Source organism: Notechis scutatus, chromosome Z (genome assembly GCF_049901735.1).
Source record: "Notechis scutatus isolate UNSWTSFEM ecotype Mainland chromosome Z, rNotScu1.2, whole genome shotgun sequence".
NCBI classification, from domain to species: Eukaryota; Metazoa; Chordata; class Lepidosauria; order Squamata; family Elapidae; genus Notechis; species Notechis scutatus.
Window position 1 is genome coordinate 130,364,562 of NC_142025.1, and position 22,935 is coordinate 130,387,496.

The window sequence follows — 22,935 nt, forward strand, 5'->3', positions numbered from 1 at the left end:
AAAGACTTGCAACAAAAGTCAAAGATAATTTAAAAAAAGCTTCTTCCAACATATAAATAACAAGAAAAAAGTCAGTGAAACAGTCGGTTCACTAAAGAGAAAAGATGGCAAGGAAGTAACAGGCAACAGAGAGAAAGCAGAACTGCTTCACTCATTCTTTGCCTCTGTCTTCACGCAAAAAGAAACTATAGCTCAACCCACCAAAAACATAACTGTAAAAGACAGACCTGAAATAAAAGTTAAAATAAGCAAAAAAATAGTAAGAGAACACATGTCTGATCTTGATGAAAACAAATCACTGGTGCCTGATGAATTACATCCAGAGTTTTAAAGGAGCTGGCAGAGGTCATCTCAGAACCGCTGCACCATATCTTTCAAAAATCCTGGAGCACCAGGGAACTACCAGAGGACTGGAAAAGAGCTGATGTGGTTCCCATCTTCAAAAAAGGGGGAAAAAAACAGACCCAGGAAACTACCCTGTTTCTCCAACAATACGGCCTCCCCCAATAGGAAATCCCAGCATGTTTTATAAGCATGAAATGAAATTAAGCCCCTCCCCCCAAATTAAGGCCTATATTAAAACATGCAAAATGGGGGGAATGGTGGGGGGGCTTGCCGTTAGGAAGTACTTTTGTTGCACAGCCGGATATGGTGCTGCCTGCGTTGACCCCGATACGAAGTGCCCCACCAACACCAAGGTCAACATCCAAGCCATCACTGCCCGCCCTCCCAAAGATGCAAGGGGGGGGAATTAAGTCACCCCCGAAAAGACGGCCTAGCCATTTTTTCAGGGCTCAAAAAAAAATAAGACCCGGCCTTATTATATGAGAAAAACGGTATAGCCCAATCAGCCTAACATCAATACCCGGGAAGATACTGGAAAAGATAATAAAAAAAAGATCTGCCAACATCTAGAAAGAAGTAAAGTAATAACTAGCAGTCAGCATGGATTTGTTAAAAACAGATCATGCCAAACCAACCTTATTTCATTCTTCAACAAAGTGACTCAATTAGTAGACCAGCAAAATACTGTGGACATAATATATTTAGGTTTCAGCAAGGCATTCAATAAAGTAGACCACAACCTACTTCTTAGTAAGCTAGAAAAAAGTGGAATAGATAGCACCACCACTAGATGGATTCGCAACTGGCTGGCAAACCATACTCAACGAGTAGTCCTTAATGGGTCTAAGTCTACGTGGAGGGAAGTAAGCAGTGGGGTGCCACAAAGTTCCATCTTAGGCCCAATACTCTTCAATATCTTCATTAATGACTTAAATGAAGGAATAGAAGAGGAACTTACCAAATCTGCAGATGATACTAAGCTGGCAGGAATGGCTAATACCCAAGAAGATAGGCTCAAGATCCAGATGAATCAAGAGACTAGAACACTGGGCCATAAACTAACAAAATGAAATTCAATGTAGAGAAAAGTAAAATCCTACACTTAGGCAAGAAAAATCAAAAGTACACATATAGACTGGGTGAAACCAGGCTCAATAGCCGTAACTGTGAGAGGGATCTTGGAGTCTTAGTGGACAACCAGCTAAATATGAGCCAGCAGTGTGCAGCAGCAGCCAAAAAAGCTAATGCAATCCTAAGTTGTATTAACAGAGGAATACAGTCAAGATCAAGGGAAGTACTATAAAGCCTTAGTAAGACTACACCTAGAGTACTTCATCCAGTTTTGTTCACCACATTACAAAAAAGATGTTGAGACTCTAGAAAAAGTACACAGAAGAGCAACCAGAATGATTAGGGAATTGGAGGCTAAAACATACAATGAACGGTTGCAGGAACTGGGCTTGTCTTGTCTAATAAAGAGAAGGACCAGGGGCGACATGATGGTGGTCTTCCAATATTTGAGGGGCTGCCACAGGGAGGAAGGGGTCAAGCTATTTTCTAAAGTGCCTGTAGGCCAGACAAGGAATAATGGATGGAAACTGAACAAGGAGAGATTTAACCTGGAAATAAGGAGAAACTTTCTGACAGTGAGAACAATCAACCAATGGAACAGCTTGCTCTTGGAAGTTGTGGGAGTGCCATCACTTGAGACTTTCAAGAAGAAATTGGACTGCCATTTGTCAGAAATGGTGTAGGGCAGTGGTTCCCAAAGTGGGCAGTACCACCCCGGGGGGCGGGATGTCTTAGGGGGGTGCTAAGAGGCAAGGGGGCTGGCAGGGGGTGCTAAGTGGTGGCAGGGGGGCTTTCGAGGCGCCGGCCCTGCAGGTTCACTCATTGACTGTAGCACCACCCCATAACCGGTGCCTCCAATGTGGAAGCGGTGGCACATTACGTGCCACCATGGTCGCGTTGGATGCACTGCCCCCTGCCACCTCTTAGCGCCCCTCTAGTGGCCCCCTTGGGTATGCTAAGAGGCAGCAGGTGGGCATTCGAGGCGCCAGCCAGCCCTGCAGGTTCACCCATTGAGGCGCCAGCTCCAGAGCGGTGCTACAGTCAATGGGTGAATCTGCAGGGCCGGTGCCTTGAACCTCTTAGCATCTCCAAGGGGGCCAGCAGAAGGGCACTAAGAGGCAGCAGGAGGGCGGTGCATCGAACACAGCCATGGCGGCATGTAACGTGCCATCACTTCCGCATTGGAGGTGCCGGCTCCAGAGCAGTGCTAGTCAATGGGTGAAAATGCAGGGCCGGCCGGCACGTCGAACACCCCCCTGCTACCTCTTAGCATCCCCAAGGGGGCTAGCAGAAGGGCGCTAAGAGGCAGCAGGGGGCGGTGCATCGAACACGGCCGTGGCGGCATGTAACATCCCACTGCTTCCACATTGAAGGCGCCGGTTCTGGAGCAGTGTGCTAGTCAATGGGTGAAACTGCAGGGCCGACTGGCACCTTGAACGCCCCCCTGCCACCTCTTAGTCCCCCTCTGCCAGTCCCCTTGGGGACGCTAAGAGGCGGCAGGGGGGCGTTCGAGGCACCGGCCCTGCAGGTTCACCCATTGACTGTAGTAATGCTCCAGAACCGGTGCCTCGAATGTGGCAGCACATTGGGAAAAGCCGCTGCCACCACTTTCCCAAAGTGCCGCCGCTGTCGCATTCTGTCTGTCTGTCCATATGTCTGTCCATCCATCCATCCATCCATCCATTCAAAAGGTCTGTCTCTTTGCCTGCCTGCCTTCCTCTCTCTCTCTCTCTCTTGTTTGAAACGCCGGCCCCACAGGCACATCGGGAAAGTAGAGCAAAGCCAGTCTGAGAGGGAGGAAGGGAAGGAGGGAGACAGAGAGAGAGAGAGAGAGAAAGAGAGAGACCTGATGCATCAGATTGAATGAGGCCTAGTTTAGACTGAGGCCCTTTTCCACATTGAAAATCTTTACCAGCACAATGAAACCTCTTTGGCTTCTATTAAAGGTTTTGTGGACAAAACATGGTCAAGACTATCAGGAAGCTCTCACATTTTGTTGAGGCTTTAAACAGGATCCATTGGACCAGATTTTCACCCTAAAAATTACTTTTCCCCAATGTATTACAGTGCCAATTCTGAAGAAGGCAAAACCAAAATGTACTGGTAAATTACAAGGAGAACACACACACACACACACACTCCCTTCTAACCCTGCTGGAGCAGGTGATTGGACTAGAATAGATATCTCATTATCTTTCTCCTCCCTCCCTCCCCCCTCCTTCTTTATTTCTTTTTCTTTCTGTCCCTTTCTTCCACGCAACCCCCCTCTTTCTTTGTCCCTTTTTCTTTCTTTCCCTTTTCTCTTTATTTTCTCTCTCTCTTTCTCTCTTTCTTTTCTCTCTCTCTCTCCCTCTCTCAGGCTCATCCCTTTGGATCAGGGGTTGCCAAACGTTTGGGCCTCAGGGACCACCAAACTCATAATTTTAAGTCCTGGAGACCACTAGTATGAATTTTGACTGACGGTGGCTTTCTGGCGTTGGTGGGAGACACACACAGAGAGAAATCTGATCCAATCTCTCTCTCTCCCTCTCTCTCACACACACAGGCGGGGTGGGATTTAGACCCCTGATCTAAAGCTGTCAAAACTCCAAAAACTGATCAAGTAGCTCTGGGGAGGCCAGTCATAAATTAGAACACTTGCTAAACAACTGGTCATTAAGTGAGGACCACTTGTATTTGGTTTGCCAATCACGTGGCCCTGCCCACCCAGTCACATGACCAGCAAGCCACGCCCACCTAATCATGTGACCAGCAAACCACACCCTCAAATTAGGCCACACCCACAGAAATTTGAATCCCACCCCTGGGTGGGGACACCGAGGATGAGTTTGTAGCACCAAGGGGGCAGTGGACCGAAAAAGTTTGGGAACCACTGGTGTAGGGTCTCCCGCTTGGGCAGGGGGTTGGACTAGATGACCTACAAGGTCCCTTCCAACTCTGATTATCTGTTAAATCTGTTAATGTTAAAACCTCAACTGTCAATTGTCAAAAGATAATTTATAAATTTCCTGGAAGGGCAACAATTAATAGGTTTTTTCTTCTGGAATAAGGTCAGGGTGATTTAAGGCACTTTGGGAGATTTTGAAAGCCATCATTTCACTTTCTCCTTGTATCAGTAGGTGATTGTCACCCATCAACATTCATAGTTCCATTTCTTTTAACTAGGTAAGTCTCTTTAGGATCAAAAGATTCATTTGGTTAGGTGATTTGACCAGTTGGGGGGGGGGGAATAGTGTATATCCAACTTCTCCTTTTCTTTCACTTTTGAGACAAACTTTTTCTTCTTGTTGTCTATGGAGATTCTCAGTCATCCAGGTCAGGGTTGCCCCAAATGTGCTTTTTCAAAAGGCAACTGGACTTTGTTTTTCCTTGAAGACATTTTGCTTCTCATCCAAGAAGATTCTTCAGTTCTGATTGAATGGTGAAGGATGGAAATATTTGTATTCCTTGCAATCATCTCGTTGTTAGCATTCTTTCTGAGAGGGGTTGACCCCACTTAGAGATTTATTTGTGCCTTATCCCACTTCTTTCTTAAAACAATAGACCAAGGATGTTTTTTTCTTTTCTTTTTGTGTTTAATTTGCATAGGCAAGAAACTACTTTCACATCATCTGCTGGTTGTAGTTGGGTAACTACATTCCTATTATTATTTATTTCAAAATAAAAAGAACAATACAGACCAACTAGCAGATGCTCTAAAAGGTTCAGTTTTATGTTATTGTGTTTATATTGTTCCTATAAAAATCCATGGTTAGATTCAATTTATTTATTTCATAATATCACTCATTCTTCCTTATCTTTTCCCAATATTCTTAGCCATGCTCTAGGGTTTTTTATGTGGACGGGTACAAAGATGAGGTTCACTTCTTTTCTATTTGTTGTGGTGCTAAGACTAATTAGACTAATTATTCCAATTCCACCTTTCAGAATTCCACCAAAATATTAACTTTTCCTTTCTGTTCAAATCAGGCCTCATAACAATAATATAGCATTTGGGGAAAAAGATGAAGCCAAGTAATCCAGCTGCAGAAGTCAAAATGGAGAAGATCTCCACAGCCACCATGTATTTTCCCTTGGTGCTCAGATAGGTGGGAACAAACAACACCCAGACACTACAAAAGAGAAACACGCTGAAGGTGATAAATTTGGCTTCATTAAAGCTATCAGGTAATTTCTTGGCTAGGAAGGCCACTGTGAAGCTGATGGCTGCCAAGAACCCCATAAAGCTAAAGACAATGTAAAACATGATAGCCGAGCCTTCATTACATTCCAGGACAATTTCTTTAGGCATGTCTGAATCTGGGAATGGGGGAGATATTGCCAGCCACACACTACAAATAGTTACTTGCACCAAAGTTCAAGACAGGACAATAATGTTGGCTAGCCTTTTCCCAACCCATTTTCTGATTCTGGAGCCTGGTTTGGTGGCCATGAAAGCAAGGACCACTATGGTTGTCTTCCCCAATATACAAGAAATTGCTATAGAGAAGATGATGCCAAAAGCAATATGTCTCATGAGACATGTTACTTGGTCAGGTTGACCAACAAAAAGCAAAGTACAAAAGAAGGAGAGGAGGAGAACAACTAGAGACTATAGGTCAGGTTTCTGTTGTTAGCTTTGACAATGGGAGTGTCCTGCTGTTTAATGAAGATCCCCAGTATTATGGTTGAGATCAAAGAAAAGAAGAAAGCTACACTTGTCAAGGTGATTCCCAAGGGTTCTTTATAAGACAAGAAGGTTTTTTTTTTAATGCAAAGCACCTGCACCTTGTTAGGATAGTTTTCTTCAGGACATGAGAAACAGTCATCTGAATCTAGAAGAGGAAATAGAATTGTCAAACACATTAGAATTCAGAGTTTGCACAGTCTTTCCCAACTTTCAGATGAAGCCTATTTCAGTGCATAGAATTTCCAGGCTTGGAATTTTTTTATCAAATCTATATGAAAGGTTGTAGACCAGGAAAGTTATATAAATAAATTGGGTAAGAAGAGAAGCACAGTAATTACTCTGATTTTATTTAGTAAGTTATTTATCAAAGATTCATATTGCTGCCTAACCCATGGTGATGCTGGATGTCTTCCAATGATAAGACCCCATATAAAAAAGTCAATACCCCCTGGGAATAATATTCAGACCAACCACTTGATGTGCTCTGCATCAGCCTGAATCCTTAGGCTTTAGAGAAAACTATTGCCACCCATCTCCACAATCCCCATCTCAGACACGCCAACAATAGCCAAGCTTCCTACTACCTACTCCATCCCATTGGGCCCACCACCTTGGTAATTACAGAGAATGAGGTGCAAGGTCTATTTCACAGACAAAAGCCAGGAAAAGCACAAGTCCAAACAAGATAACTCCTTCTTGCTTAAAAGCTTGTGCAAACCAACTGGTCCCCATCTTCACCCACATCTATAATAAATCACTAGAGATGTCCTATGTTCCTTCTTTCTTCAAATGCTCTACTATCATTCCAGTGCCAAAGAAACCTTCCATCAGGGAATTGAATGACTACAGACTAGTTGCTCTAACATCTGTAATTATGAGGACCTTTGAAAGGCTAGTGCTCACCCACCTGAAAACCATCATGGACCCGCTGTTAGACTCCTTGCAATTTGCCTACTGAGAAAATAGATTGACAGATGCTGCTGTTAATATGACTCTGCACTACATCCTACAACATCTTGAATCTCCAAAGACCTATGAAGGGTGCTCTTTGTTGATTTCTGCTCAGCATTCAATATCATCATTCCAGATATTCTTCTAACTAAAGTAAATTAACTAGCTGTACCTGACCACACTTGTAAATGGATCATAAGCTTCCTTACAAAGATGAAGCAGCAGATGAAGCTAGGCAAAATTACATTAAATAACTGTAGAATTAGCACAGGAGCCACCCAGAGCTGTGTAGTTTCTCTACTTCTCCTCTCTCTCTATACCAATGACTGCATCTCAAAAGATCCCTTTGTTAAAGTACTGAAGTTTGTTGATGATACAAAGGTGATAGGTTACATTCGAGACAACAATGAACCTTCACACAGATGGGAGGTTGAACAACTAGCCTTGTGCTGCAAACAGAACAATCTTGAACTAAATACACTCAAAACCATAGAAATAGTGGTAGATTTTAGGAGAAACCCTCCTATACAATCACCTCTTACAATACTAGATGACAGAGTATCAACAGCAGAGACCTTCAAATTTCTAGGTTCTACCATATCTCAAGACTTAAAATGGACATCTAACATCAAAAACATCATCAAAAAAGCACAAGAAAGAATGTTCTTTCCATGCCAACTCAGAATGCTCAAACTGCCCAAAGAGCTGCTGATTCAGTTCTATAGAGGAATTATTGAGTCTGTCATCTGCACCACTATAACTGTCTGGTTTGGCTCTGCAACCAAACAAGACAGATACTGACTTCAACAGATAATTAGAACTGCAGAAAAAAACAATTGCTACCAACTTGCCTTCCATTGAGGATCTGTATACTGCATGAGTCAAAAAGAGGGCTATGTAAATATCTACAGACCCCTCACATCCTGGACATAAATTGTTTCAACTTCTGCTCTCAAAACACTGCATACCAGAAGAACTAGACATTAGGACAGTTTTTTCCCCAAATGCCAACAACTAATTCCCACAACACTGGCAAATTATATAATAAGACTATATTATTATTAGTCCTCTCATCCTTCCTACTTATGACTATACCCGTGTTTCTTGTATCTTTAAAATTTATATTGTTTTATTTGTTTCCTAGTATGCTTTGATTGCTTATTAATAACCTATGATGAACACTAAGTGTTGTATCTTAGGATTCTTGATGAATGTCTTTTATTTTTTCTTGATGTACAACTGAAAGCATATGCACCAAAGACAAATTCCTTGTGTGTCCAATCACACTTGGCCAATAAAGAATTCTATTCTATTCTATTCTATTCTATTCTATTCTATTCTATTCTATTCTATTCTATTCTATTCTATTCTATTCTATTCTATTCTATTCTATTCTATTCTATTCTAGGCATTTCAAGAGAGCATCACAGTGGGAGCCAGTTATATCTCTACTCAGATGATGTTCCTCAAGGAATGAGCCACTATAAAAAGACTCTTTATCTTCATCCAACTGGATGGACTTTCTCAGTAGAAGGGATAGCCATAATAAATCCTGCCTTCCAGTGCGGCTTTGCTCCGCATTTGGAAGGCTTCCCACTGGGTGGTCGAATGCATCAAGAAAGACACCAGGCTGGTTCTATCTTGGGTGAGCTGCCCCGATCACAAGCTCGGGAAGCTCTTTTATTAAAAACACATAGTGATACGTCACAAGCGGTGAACTCTATCCAATCATTATGTTACATGAGTAGGAATGTTAGTGGACACATAGTAGCATCAAATCACAGTTTTAGATGGTCAGTTTAGAAGGTACAAAGTAGCAAATCAGCGCCTGCAGTCCAGTTAGCAGCCCATGGTGTCGTGCTGCTGATTGATGTTCTTTGTTCCTGGTACATGTTTTCAGCCTACGTGAGGCCTGGCATGTACCGAAACTGTTGAAGCTGATTTATTACGGCATCTCCTCTGTTTTAGTTTTATATGGAGGAAATTCTTCTGGATCTTCGTCATTGCCCATGCAAAAACTTGTGCGAGCGACGCATCAGGGTCTTCTGAGGGTATGACTTTGTACAGAGGTTCCTTTTCCCAGAGGGCATTAACCTGTGCAATAGCGCGCTTTTCAGCTAACAAGGACAGACTGCGAATAAAAATTGGTAACACACATGGAAGAATAACGCATCCTGCAGCAACCATACCTATGAGAGCTACTATGGCTTGTAATCCTGGTAGTTTTGGGAACCAGGAACTAAAAATATTTTTAAGATTAATACCTTGCCATACTTGATTAGGATTATAGGTTAATTGTCGCATCTCAGTTGTTAATTGTGCTACTACTTTGCCAACTTTATCAATTTGAAGACAACAATTCATGAGATTGAACCTACCACATACCCCTCCTTCTTTGGCTAGTATGTAATCTAAAGCTAAGCGATTTTGGTAGACAGTTGTGCGTAATTTGTCTGTGGCAGTCGCTAGAGTGTTTAGAGCCTTATCTATTCATTGGCCTGCTAAATCTAAAGCAGCTTGTAAACGAATAATTCTATTAATCATATATATGGGGGTTCTATACCCATAGGACCCGTCTTGGGCCTAAGTGGCCACGCCTTAGGTGCAGACGATTCTTTCTGAGGTCCAGGTATCCCCTGTATATTCTGATTGACAGGGGGAGCCTGCAAAGGCATTATCGGTGTCTCTTTTCTTGCGGGATAATGTATCATATACAGGGATGCCTAGTTCTTGCTTAATGGAGATCGGTAGGAGAAAAAAGGAAGGTCTTATCCACCCCAATACACATGATCCTTGCCAATCTGCTGGAAGGGATGGATAGGCTAGGTTACCACAAATCCAATACATGTTATTTGGGGCTGTCCAGTCTTGGGAAGATGTTGTGTCATTGAGATAAGGGAGGAGGGAGGTGTTGAATTTGGCAGGTGTGGTAGTAGCATTGTCAGGTGCTGTCCAAGTCTGGTAGGAGTTATCCCATGTACCTAAGCAAAGGAGGTGTCCTACTGGAGTGGACCCATTTCGGGAAAAGCAGTTTCTACCAATTAAGTTGGTGGTAATTGTCCAGATAAGTGGATCGGAAACTGTTCTAGTTGTTATGTTTCCTATAGAAGACATGTTATTGAACAGTGATGGTGAGGCTTCTAAGGCTTGCCACGGCCATTGTTCCCCTGTGGTGGTTCCCCCACAGACAAAACAATTGGTTATTGCAAGTTGTTTTGCAATTTTTTCTGCCATATCCATGAACAAGTTTTTGCAATAACACTGGTATCAGGGGCTTTATCTAATTTCCTTAAATTATTATATACCGACCAGCCTAATGATGTTTCCTTACCTTCATATATTATTTCGGTTTTTATAGTAATGTAAGTGTTTGGATCTGATCCTGTGCCATCGATCCCTATACCATAAGTATCCAAGGCAGGGTGTTGTCTGGAGATGGTGATTTCTACTTTATTGTCTGTGGTAGACCCTGATATTCGTTTGAAATGTGACAGATGATTGCAGCCTGAGTACCCTCCCCCGGTATAATCACAGACACAAGACCAACCTGAGCACTCGATGGAACCTCCACAAGGGATCCATTGATTGGGGTTCCCTATGGCCCAGTTAATGGGCATAGGACACAAATATTTATGATTGTGGGCGTACGTTGTTTTCCAGTCCACCGACCCGCATGAATATCCCCCTGGTTTGGAACAAGCAACACAAACCTCAAAGGTTAAAACAATTGGGTTAGTACCATCCTTGAGCACGGTGGTGTGGTTTAGGTAATAAAGTTTTCCCTCCCCCTCAGGATCAGATCTGCCAGAGGTTCTTGGGAGTCCTGCCCATAAGGTAACGTTGAGACGTACCGCCGTCTTGGGATCGTAGCAAATGGTTTTTGAGTTCATCTTACATAGGTGGTACATGGTTCCGTTGTTTTTCCGGTAGGAAGGCACTTCTGCGGTTGTTGGGTATGGTAGATGAGAGTTAGTTGAATGAAGCCTGCTTGTGTGGTTTTGATCAGGCAGGGGGCGCAACCATCTGACGCGCTGGTGGGGTTCTGCGATCTCTTAACCCGATGTAGAAAGGGGGGGCTGAACATGAATGTCAGGCTGATTTGTGAATTGTCTGTGATGACGACGAGGTGAATGGGGTCTGAGGACTGTCCAGGAGTCATAAATGTTACGTATGGAATCATAGAGGTGTCGACCGGAGCAATAATAGGCGGTGGCAGTAGGACGAAGTATGAGGAGTGTAGTCCAAGGAGGGTGTTCAAAGGTGTTGATCTGGAAAGAAGCATTGCTGGAGATATGGAGCCATGGCTGAGGGAGTGTCGACCATCTGAGATAGGGGGAAAAAATGTCCCCAGACGCGGTGCAGGTCAACAGGAGGGGGGTGCCTGGCGTGAAGTATGTCACTCGAGACGGAATGGAGACCTTGGAGGCATGTGCGGCAAGAAGGAGGAAGAGGGTCGGCAAGGTAACGGGACGAATCATGTTGATATGTCTGCAGGTGGTGATTTTTCTACCTTGGGGTGGTATGGTCTGACGTGTCGTCCAGGAACCCACAGGACACGATCTGGAAGCTGAATAGCTGTGTAGCCGCGACCCCAGGTGATGAGACCAGCAGGGCCCTTCCAAGTAGGGTCTGGCAGTTGGCAGTAGTATACCTGTGGTTTGGGAGAATCAGGGGAAGGGGGGAGGAAAAATGTCGCTCCGCTGCCGTCATGGCAGGGGTGCCGGAGAGATTGAGGAAGTTGAGTGTATAAAGACAAAGATTAAGGGTGTCTTGCATCGCCGGGAGGCCAAGGTTTTTTTTCCCCTTTGATCAAATGTCGTTCTAACGCTGTTTTTAGCGTTAAGTTGGCTCTCTCTACCAGGGCTTGTCCTTGACTGTTATAAGGAATCCCAAATTTGTGGGTAATTTGTCACTTAGCGCAAAATTCTGACATAGCTGTGCTAGTGTATGCAGGACCATTATCTGTTTTTATTTCATTTGGGCGTCCCAACAATGCAAAGGTGAGAATGCAGTGGTTGATGACATGTTTGGAGGCTTCTCCTCTTTGCGGGGTCGCCATTATAAACCCTGAATAAGTATCAATTGTGACATGCAGATACTTCCGGGGGCAAATGGAGGAAACTGAGTAACGTCCATCTGCCATATTTCACAGGCTTTCAACCCGCGGGGATTTACCCCTAAGGGAATGGAATGGGCTTGTTGACTGCAGGTGGGGCACTGCTGTCTAATGGCTGAGGCTTCAGCCATAGTAAGGTTGAAATGTTTCATGAGAGCTTTAGTGTTTTGATGGAAGTATGAATGGCTCTCCCAAGGAGTTAATGTGTGTGAGGTCATGATACCTGCAGCCGCTTGATCAGCCACATCATTGCCTTCCTGGAGAATTCCTGGGAAGGGTTGGTGGCTGCGAATGTGTGCTACAAAGAGGTCGTGCTGGCGCTGTGCAACAAGGTATTGCAATGTAACAAAAAGAGAGAGAAGGTTTTTATCAATAGCGGGAGAGAGGTAAGAATCGTGAATAGTAGAGACTCTTTGGGTAACATATAGGCTGTCTAAGATCAAGTTGAGGGGTTCGTTAAAATTCTGGTGGACTAATATGGTTGCAGCAAGCTCAGCCCTTTGTGGGGATGTCTGCACAGGGGTGGTTTTAGTGTGCCACACCCCATTCCTTTGCCAAGCGCATGCCCCTTGTTCCCTACTGCCATCAGCAAATATAGTCAAAGCATTGACCAAAGGTTCTTTGCTGATGGGAGAGAAGAAAGAGATGGGTATTGTCCGAATGATTTGAAAATGTGGATCAGTGGGCGGGTGGCAGGAAACTAGTCCAGGCCAGTCGGCTAAGGCAAACTGAATTTCCTGGGAGTTTTGGAATAGAGATTCCCATATTTGTAGCAAAAAAGGGATGAAAAGTGTGGAGATATCTATTCCCATAAGTAATTTTACATGGCTCCTGCCTTTTATGATCAATTGAGCCAATTGAGCTGATTTGGAAGTGATGGAGCATCGTGGCGTATGGGAAAGATGGATCCACTCTATGATGTGGAGTTTTTGGTCCTTTTGAGTTACTGCTGCAGTCATAAGCCTTGGGGTGGCTAAAATGACCATATCTAGAGGAGTATTGGCAGCAGCTCTGTCTACCCATATTTTTCGAATATTCTCTTCTATTTGAGTTATTGCTTGAAGTTGAGGTTGCTGCAAGGATATTATGTCAGCAGGCTTTTTTCCCCAGGTAAGGGCTTCAAACAATGGAGAAAGAATATCAGTGGTTAAAGACAGGAAAGGTCAAGCCCAGTTTACAGTACCCAGATATTGCTGAAGTTGAACCAGGGTGGGTTGAGAAGGTAGAGACAGAGAGGGGAGTGAAGGATAGGCAATAGTTGAAAGCATTTTATAGCCCAGATATGCATATGGAGTTAGTACTTGTACCTTTTCAGGTGCTATATGCAAACCTCCTTTTGCAAGAATGGCTTTCAGGAAGGAAAATGAAGTGAATACCGTACCAGGTGGCCCAGGAGCGGCAACAATGATATCGTCCATGTAGTGATACAACAGAAATTGTGGAAAAGCAGAATGATAGGGTAGCAGGACATTATTGACATAGTGTTGACACATAGTGGGGCTATTGAGCATACCTTGGGGTAGGACTTTCCACTGAAAGCGGGAGGAGGGAGAGGAGTTGTTTAAATGAGGTAGTGTAAAAGCAAATAAGGCGCGATCTTGTTCATGCAAGGGGATAGAAAAAAAGCAGTCCTTTAAATCTATGACCATGAGATCAAATTTTTCAGGGATGATGTTGGGATTTGGAAGACCACATTGTAACGCCCCCATTGGTTTTATTATTGTATTGACGGCTCTTAGATCATGCAAGAGCCTCCATTTTCCTGACTTTTTCTTTATGACAAAAATGGGGGTGTTATATGGGCTGACAGATGTTCAACATGCCCTTTGACAATTTGGTCCTGGACAAGTGATTGCAGGGCCTCTAGTTTGTCTATTGTGAGGGGCCATTGGTCTACCCAAACAGGTTCTGTGGTTTTTAATTGTAGCCGCAGTGGAGTTCTAGCAAAAGATTCCATTAATCAATAATGAGTTTTGCGTTAAGTTGAGACATAAGATTGCGGCCCCACAGGTTAGTATGTAGCGGAAGAACCAAGGGTTGGAGGTAGGCAGTGCGAGAAATATCAGAGGAACTCACCGGTAGCCAGTGTTTGCTACGGTGGGCGTGCTGAACTCCTCCCACTCCCCGAACGGCTGGGGCAGTTTCCAAAGGCCAATCATCCGGCCACTCAGCCGTTCGGATGACACTTACATCAGCTCCAGTATCTAAGAGACCCGAAAAGACTTTGTCACGGATTGTGAATTGTAACACAGGCCTGGCTTGTTCCACCGTTTGATGGATAGTAAATGCCCAAGCATCAGCCATTTTAACAGGTACTGGAACAGCGGTTGCTACTAGTTCTCCCTTGCTAAATTTGGTGGGAGTATTTCCAATTACTGCCATGGCCACTGAGGAAAAGTCATCGGAATCTCTCAGAAACGGAGATGCAATGATTCCCCTTGCCATGAGGTCTCGGATGGGATAAATTATGAGGGGTGTCATGGCAGGAGGGATCGTTTTCAGGCGTGTGGGAAGAAAGTACACAGTGCCTGGAATGTCGATTTCCATATCTTCGGAGGCAATTAGTTGGAAAGACATGGAGTCAGCCTTTGGAGTGGAGCTGGCTGATCGCCCCTCTTCTAGTTTCCCTGCGGCTTAGGAATGTTGCTGCGACACCGGTTTGCCCAGTGGTACCCTTTCTTGCACCTTGGGCATATCGTTTTAGGCTTGGTGTTGTTTTGTGTATTGTCCCTGGCTCTACATTGTGCTTTGAAGTGGCCTGGCTTCCCACAATTGAAACAGTTTCCGGCCGGCCTGTTCTGGGAATTTGCTTGTTGCAAGGCCATGGCCAGATGCTCCATATTGTAGGAGACAGTTCCCACGATTCTGCAAGCTTTTAGATAGTCCGAGAGGGAAGCCCCCCCTCGGGCAGATAGAGGCTGCAGAATCCTCTTGCAATCCTCATTTGCATTTTCAATGGCCAGTTTCAACAGAAGCTCTTTACGGGCTTCTTCATTCGAGATTTGTCTCTGAATGGCCTTCTGAAGTTCCTCTATGAACTCAGCATAAGGCTGATGTGAGCCTTGAGTGATTTTTGAAAAAGATCCTACAATGCCAGAGGTAGGATCATCGACTTTGTCAAGGGCTTTGACCGCTATGATACTGATAAGGGCAAGGATACGTTGTGGGAGCGCCATCTGAGCTGTTAAGTCCGTAAATCGGCCCGTACCAAAAATTTGATCTGTTCTCGCAGCCGCGCCACGATCGCGGGCAAATCTCTCGGCTTCAGCGCGAAAGTCTGATTCCCAAACAACATACTGTGGTCCTGTCAGTACCATATGGAAAAGATCTTTCCAATCTTGGGGTAACATAAAAAAGGAGGTGCTGATGGTGTTAATGAAGCCTCTGACATATGGTGCCTGGATGCCGTACATGGCCACGGCTTGTTTTAAATCTCTGATTAATTTCATGGGTAAAGGTTCAAGTCTAGGCACCAAATTTCCGGCTCCATCCTCTATATATTCAACAGGACAGAGAGAGAGCTCCTCCAGGGTAAGAGAGCCCTCCCTGCATCATGGCTTGCGCGATCGCTCCCATGGGTGTCTGATCCTCTGCTGGATTTGAGTTAGGAGGACTCATGGGTTCAGGAGCAGTGGGGGAGGAAGCTTCTAACGGGAGAGCATCCTTAGTCTTGGTTTCGGCTGTGTAAGGAGGAGGACCCTCCTTAGGGGAGGGGGCTTTGGTCAGTGCTAAACTATGGATTTTTAAACATTCCATGACTATTCGCCATGTGGTCAGAATCTTTGGCGGAGCCCTGGGAGTATTATGGAAATAGTCACCCAAACATTGCCATGTGGAGACTTTCAAGGACCCTTTCTCCGGATAAGCCGGACATTGTGTGTAAATGTAAGTCAAAAGGGTAATAAGGTCCTTCTTTGTTGGAACCGGGAGCGTTTTGCCCTGATTCCTGAGAATAAGAATTGAGCTCTTCGTTAATTCTCCTAATTCCTGCAAATGTGCTATCTGCGCTTTGGAGAACTCTCCGCCCATACTCACCTGAAGGGAGGATGTCTTCTTTGCAGAAGATTCCTGGGGAGGGATCCGTGACATGAGACGGCGTCCCTGGGTTGCAACTGGCTCATCCGGCCGGGTGAGATAGGCAGTCGAAGACAGACGCACCCATTTCTTTTAACGGATCACGTCGGGGTCACCAGATGCGGCTTTGCTCCGCATTTGGAAGGCTTCTCACTGGGTGGTCGAATGCATCAAGAAAGACACCAGGCTGGTTCTATCTCGGGAAGCTCTTTTATTAAAAACACATAGTGATACGTCACAAGCGGTGAACTCTATCCAATCATTATGTTACATGAGTAGGAATGTTAGTGGACACATAGTAGCATCAAATCACAGTTTTATATGGTCAGTTTAGAAGGTACAAAGTAGCAAATCAGCGCCTGCAGTCCAGTTAGCAGCCCATGGTGTTGTGTTGCTGATTGATGTTCTTTGTTCCTGGTACATGTTTTCAGCCTACGTGAGGCCTGGCATGTACCGAAACTGTTGAAGCTGATTTATTACTGCATTCCAGATATGCTGGCTTGTGTAGATATAACTAGGAAGAGATAAGTCTAAAAAAAAAAAAACCCTGACTATGGTTTTAAATTGTTAGCCAGCACTTGGATTTGAAAGCAAATTGGTAATCAATGGATGTCCCACAAGAGAGGTGACACATGTGCGAATGTACATTTGCATAAAACCACATGGGACACCACATTTTGAACAAATCAGATATTTTTCAAGATAAGGCCCATGTGGATCACTTTAAAAATAATTGTCAAGTAAGTTTTGCACATTTTATGACCTTTCTTGCCATAATTGTTAAGTGAATCATTGTAGTTGTACAGTGTTTCAAAACAATGTATATATTCAGTGACTATGCTTACTTTAGTATAAAAGGCAGTCCTTTATTTCCAAAAAAAAAAAAATGCCTTTAGATTTATTTATTTTTCAAAAAACTGATTTTTGTCCTTCTATGTGACTCATTTAATTCTTTTGTACAATAAATGCCATATAATCCAGTCTCCCACATTCATTGGAAAAATATGGAAATAGAATCTTTTTTTCAAAATAAATTACACATTCTGTTTTATTTTTGATATTTCCTATTAAAAATGAATTTTTAAAGTTATTACTTGGTTTTGCTCTTGAATTTTCCATTCTAAAAGAAAAATTATTGACCTTCGGAGTTAATAGACATCAACAGTTCTTCCATGGTATCTTTTACCTGTCTGATTGGCAATTTTCCCTTCTGGGCAACGAAGGCATTTATAACAGCAAAAAGGTTTCCCTTCAATTTTGATCTTGCTGTAACCCAAGGAGCAATGATCATTGCACAAAGAAAGAGGTTGAGTCTGTTAATAAATGAAAGTAAAATACATTTAGAATTTAAGCATTAATCTAAGAAATTATAATCTTCAAGGTATCTGCCCTTTCAATTTTGTATTAGAATTTTGAAAACTTCCATTCTGGTGTGCATGATTGGTTTTATTTCATAAAATATTTCTTGTCATAATGAATCATGTAAATGGAAAATTCTCTTATTCCACACATAGATCTCAAAGATTAGGGCTACTTAGCTCAGAGCTTGGAGTTCATTGAGCTACTATTTCTTGCACAAAATTCTCTTCAAAGTCCTCTGCATCACGATATATTGCTTTTCATTTAACATTTATTAATAATGTTCAACTATTGAAAAAACCTAGCCAGAATAGCTGTAACATCAATGCAACCCTTGAAAATTGAATAGATGATACCTGATTAAAAAGGTTGGCCCACACAATGTTATCTGCTGATAGAGAGAGAAGGCTTTCTAGTTGAGCTGATGGATTTACTTTTCCAACTTTGATTTTAAGAAAGGATTGATTTGGGAAAGTAACCCAGTTGATAATGTCAAAGCCAGTTGCAACCTTCCCATTCTGGTCAAAGAATTTTTTTTTTTCCAGGACTGTTGTTAAATGAGACTTTTCTTAGGTAGTGGTGAAGCTCAAAGGAAGAACATCACTGAAATTAATATGCAGAAATGGCAAAAATAAACGGCAATAACATTTCAAAAGATATTGTTGCATTCTGATCCATCAGCTCCATCCACAGCAGAAGAAGAAATATCAAAAGAATCAGGGAAGTACTAACAACCCTCGTTTCAATTTTTATCACCTAAAGATACATGCCTCCATTACCAGAATTTTCATTCTCAGAGTCTGAAACCACCAACATATTGTCTTGTTCTTCTCTCTCATATTTATCCATCTATCTAGAATTAGCTTGACTGTGCTTTTCAACACTCTCTAAGTGGTTTACAGAGTCAGTATATTGTCCCGAACAATTTGGGTCCTCATTTTACTGATCTTGGAAGGCTGAGACAATCTTGAGTCTTTCACGATCAAACTCCTGGCAGTGACCAATGGGTTAGCTTACAATACTTCAGGGTAAGTTATGTCCTTTCAAAATTCTCTATGTGTTAGAGAAAAAGTGTGTGCATCATTTCCCTTAATTTTTCCAAGGAGGGAGAACTTCTCTCACTATTCCTAAAATTTAGGAATCCTTTTTTAGTTTCATACATTGTAATTAGTAAACTTAATTACATTAAATTACAATTAGGTTGATTAATTAGAATGTAATTAAACAATGCCAGGGAGAAGGCATACCCATTTTAATCAGCAGATATTACCGTAATTGTAAATTTAAAAACCAGAAATAGTATCACTTATTTATAACATTATAGAAAGACTACATAAACTTGAATACAAAGGAATTAAAATACCTGGGTGATAAAGAAACATTCTGGGAGAAATCAACCACTTGAGATAGGATGGTGTGATATGCACATTCTGATCCATCTAAGTTATTTTTTCACCTTATATTTAAATGGGTTTTTACCTACTTTGTGTACCGTTGTAGATATGGAAGCAAAATCACCTGCTAAATTAATAACTACAGGAGATTACCTGCCATACTTGATGATTGACGAGCTTCATTTTCGAAACAGGGGTACCAGCAATTGCTCTGTGTTTGGAGTAGGAAGTAAGCATGGTTTGGAGAGCGTGTGCCACAGCATAGACTGCATTGTAGACACTGTAGCTTTGCCCAGTCATGCTCAATTCAAAAACAGAATCTGGAAGGGTCTCCAGCTTCTCTTCCCCAGTGCAACTTTTCTCCGACTCTTGGTTTAAAGTGGACTTTGAGAAAGAACATTCAAAAGCTTGTTCCCAAAAGATCCTTGAAAAACTGTCCTTCTCTTCTGGAACATTGTTTCCCATCTGAAAAAATCTATTGAATCCTAATAATTCTTTTGATGCAACTGTGAAAGAAAGAGCCCCATGGATGAAGTCCATACTTCTGTCTTTTTGGAATGGGGCAGAAGTGTATTCCATCTGGACTGGGAAAATCCAAACTTTGTCTTTTTTCTCCACTGCTGTGTCCACAATTTCCAAAACAGAGGAAATCATTCTTAAAAATGGCATCAATTGGTTTTCAGAATATACAATGACAACACTGGAGGTACTTGTCATAATGACTCTGTATATTTCAATAAAATTATTCAGTAGTTCTCCCATCTCATTTGAAAATGTTTCTGTTGGAAACTCTTCAATGTAATCAAAACATATTCCATTCTGTGAAAATATAACAAGCTCCTCCCTCAGAAATTTTTCACCAATCTCATTTTCTTGAAAAATTATCCCTATCCAAGTCCACTTAAAATGCAGCAGCAATTGGATAATTTCCATAATTTGAAGATGTTCATTTGGGAACATATGATGGAAGAAGACTTCTTGAATTAGGTTATCAATCAACTGAGCAGAGCCATACATAAGCTAAGAAGAAATAGAAAAGAGAAAACAAAATATTTTTTTCCAAGGGACTTTTATGAGCAAACCTTTGGATGTTCTTCCACAAAATCCACAAAAGCAGAGGTGGTGTAGGGAATGGTTAATTTTCAGGGGAGTCAAAGGAAAGGAGGGGGACCAATACTTGTAGAATTGTATGTTTGATCTTAGTCCTTTGATATAGTCCATACAAGAAGTAAAACAATGAATAATTGTTCTAGCTTTATTGTAAGATTATATTAATATCTTGCAAGATCTCATTCACTCATGATTTCACAAAGTTTATTATATAAGAGTAGAAATCCAACACATAGTTGTCCAACGTTCCTTAAAAACAGTGATGGAACACCCCTAACTCCAAGAGACAGTCTGGTTTTCTACCTAATATGAAACTTTCATGGAAAGCAACAGAGAAATACTTTGAAGTAAATCTGAAAAGTCTGTCATAAGATCAAGAGGATTTGTCCTATTTCCTATTTTGTAAAGTGGAAACAAGTGTCTACGGAGGTCATAGTTGTCTCAACAGTGCTTTTTCAAAAGGCAACTGGAAATGAAAAAGAAAATGAGAAAACAAAGATGTTTTACTTCTCATCCATGAAGTTTCATCAGATCGACCCCACCATCCTGCTAAAACTGATGAAGCTTCTTAGATGAGAAGTGAAATGTCTGCTTCATCAAGCAAAGAAACAGTCTTTTGAAAAAGCACCTTTGAGGCAAAGTGGGAACAAAATATATTTTCACAAAATGCTTTGAGTATTTTCTGTAAATTAGGACAGGAAAATTTGAAAGTGTTTTGTGATTTTACTTACATTCAGATTGCCATTAATTGCAAGCAATAGAGAAAGGCATACATTACTTGGTTTCTTTGGCAGGTCTTACCTGTGGAATCTTGTAAATACTCAATATGTCTGCCATAACTCGAGAGATATGAGAATTGGGTCCCGCAAGAACACATACTAAATTTTGGTGGATGTTACATCTGTAGTTGGGAATGAAACTGTCATGTGAAGAAAGAAGCTCCATAGAAGCAAGATATGTCCATGATGCCATGAAATAGCTGTTAGATGCACCAAAGCCCAGAGTGATATTTGGCAAGATTTGAGGAGTTGTGTTGATCTCATTTACAGCAAAGATCAAAGACATGATATGCAGGTAGTTCTGTAGAAGCAAACTTCAGAGAAGTGTAATGTCACAACAGTTGCATTTCCACACAGAGAGTTTCAAATTAATATTTGTTACCAGCAACATCCAAAAATAAACTCTATGCCCTCAAAGAAAATGTGTAGAAAATACTTGTCCTCAGTTTCATGAGTGAAATAGTGAAATAGATATTTGGCAGATAACTTCTTTATAGCACTTTATATTAGTTTAGTACCTGCTTTCTAAAGGTCCACTATTGTACTTAGCAGTACCTAAAACATATAAAAAATTTGCAGGTTTGAAGATTTGTTCTTCATTGTCAAGGGTATTGAATTAGGAAGAAAGCTGATGGCTTGTGGTACATAGTATGCTAGATTTTTTTATTTTTTTATTTTTATTTTATTTTTTTATTTGAATGGCACCCAGGATAAAGGAATCCAGAAAGCAGAGAGTTTGGGGAAAGTTATATATCTGTTACATGAGATCAAGACAAGTTGCAAATTTTATAAAATTGGTCCTGCTTCTAGCCATTTATTATGAAATATGTCAATGATATAGTAGAATCTCTGAGCAGAGAAAGTTTAACAGAAAGGAGGTGAAAGATGTCTTACAATCATTTATGCTCTTCTCAAAATACATTTACCCTATAATCAGCCACATTTCAGAGCTAGTATAGTTAAGAAAAAAATATTTACATACAAAGGATTGTCAAGTAACTCTTCAGATGGATTTCTTTTGAAGGTTATCAGGTTAGATATCATGTAAATCAACGAAATAATGCCACCAATGATGAGATCACCTGAATGATAAGATTTATATTTAATACTAGGGTTATTGATGGTGCATTTAGCATCATGGCACATAACTCGAGGAAACCATATTAACAGCCACAGTCTGAAGAGCAACAGAGCAAATCTCAGATGTGTTTTGCCCAAATGAGAATTGATATGGCTTCTGAATATAGAGTAATTTAACATTCTGGCTTTTTCTCTTGGATGATCTGAAAGAAGGGAAAATAGGAAACATAGACGCACACAGCTTTGCTCTTCATGCCTCATATTTGAATATGTTTAGTAACAAAGACATCAGTTGAATATGTTTAGTAACATAGTAACATCAGTCTGGTTTGAATTTCTATTCACTGTGCTGTTTGTAACTCCCTAGAGTTCAGGAAAACACAGCTTTCTATGTAGCAGCAATTGGCAGCAATTGGTAAAAAAGATCACAATCAAAAATAGAGAAAACCAAGGGAAATAAATACCAAGGGAAATAAATACTTAAATAAATAATATTAAAAAGAAAAAAAACGATCTTTCCAGCTTTGCATTTGTATAAATGGAATGACATAGAATTCATAGAATTTTGCACTTGTAGTAGGCTTCCAAAATGAGAAAACAGGCATATTCAATCAAAACTATTTCTGACAGATAATGAAACTTTTTGATTGAACATAGCTGTTTTTTTTTATTTTTAGAGTCTTAGATGATCAAGAGTTCATTACTCTTCTCCAGCAAAAAGTCCTGGAAATACAGTAAAATTAATCTGTTTTACAAAATGTATGGACAATACTATTGTTATAGTTGATTGACTCTACCTTGATTGTGGTGCTTACAAGAAGTCCATACATTTTTATTGACATTTTCAGAAATGGTTTCCTTTCTGTTGTTCTTAGGGCCAAGAGGGAATGGCTGGATAAAATGTCAGGCATCCAGGTCATGGTTGTCACAAAGGTGCTTTTTTCAAGAGACAACTGGACTTTTTGGTTTTTCTTTGAATAAGTTTTG

At 41.5% G+C, this 22,935-nt stretch overlaps 1 protein-coding gene across 1 annotated transcript; it reads right to left on the reverse strand.

The window, feature by feature from the left end:
• Window positions 1-6,055: 6,055 nt before the first annotated feature.
• On the reverse strand, window positions 6,056-22,014 carry LOC113427561 (vomeronasal type-2 receptor 26-like). The gene is made up of 6 exons (XM_087947264.1): window positions 21,847-22,014; window positions 20,891-21,169; window positions 19,133-19,999; window positions 17,942-18,170; window positions 17,413-17,539; window positions 6,056-6,230 (listed from the first exon to the last, which is right to left on the reverse strand). Exons 1-4 carry the CDS (start codon window positions 22,012-22,014, stop codon window positions 18,108-18,110), a joined length of 1,377 nt encoding a protein of 458 aa, XP_087803390.1. The 3' UTR covers window positions 6,056-6,230; window positions 17,413-17,539; window positions 17,942-18,107.
• Between the last annotated feature and the right edge of the window lie 921 nt (window positions 22,015-22,935).

Excerpts from the sequence above, each read along its gene's own strand:
- LOC113427561 (XM_087947264.1), bottom strand. The coding sequence starts at position 22,014 with ATGTGCCATGATGCTAAATGCACCATCAATAACCCTAGTATTAAATAT. Across the intron at positions 20,000-20,890 it reads GTATTTACAAGATTCCACAG|CTTATGTATGGCTCTGCTCA; the intron begins GTAAGACCTGCC and ends ATTTCTTCTTAG. Across the intron at positions 18,171-19,132 it reads TCAATCATCAAGTATGGCAG|CTTCACCACTACCTAAGAAA; the intron begins GTAATCTCCTGT and ends TCTTCCTTTGAG.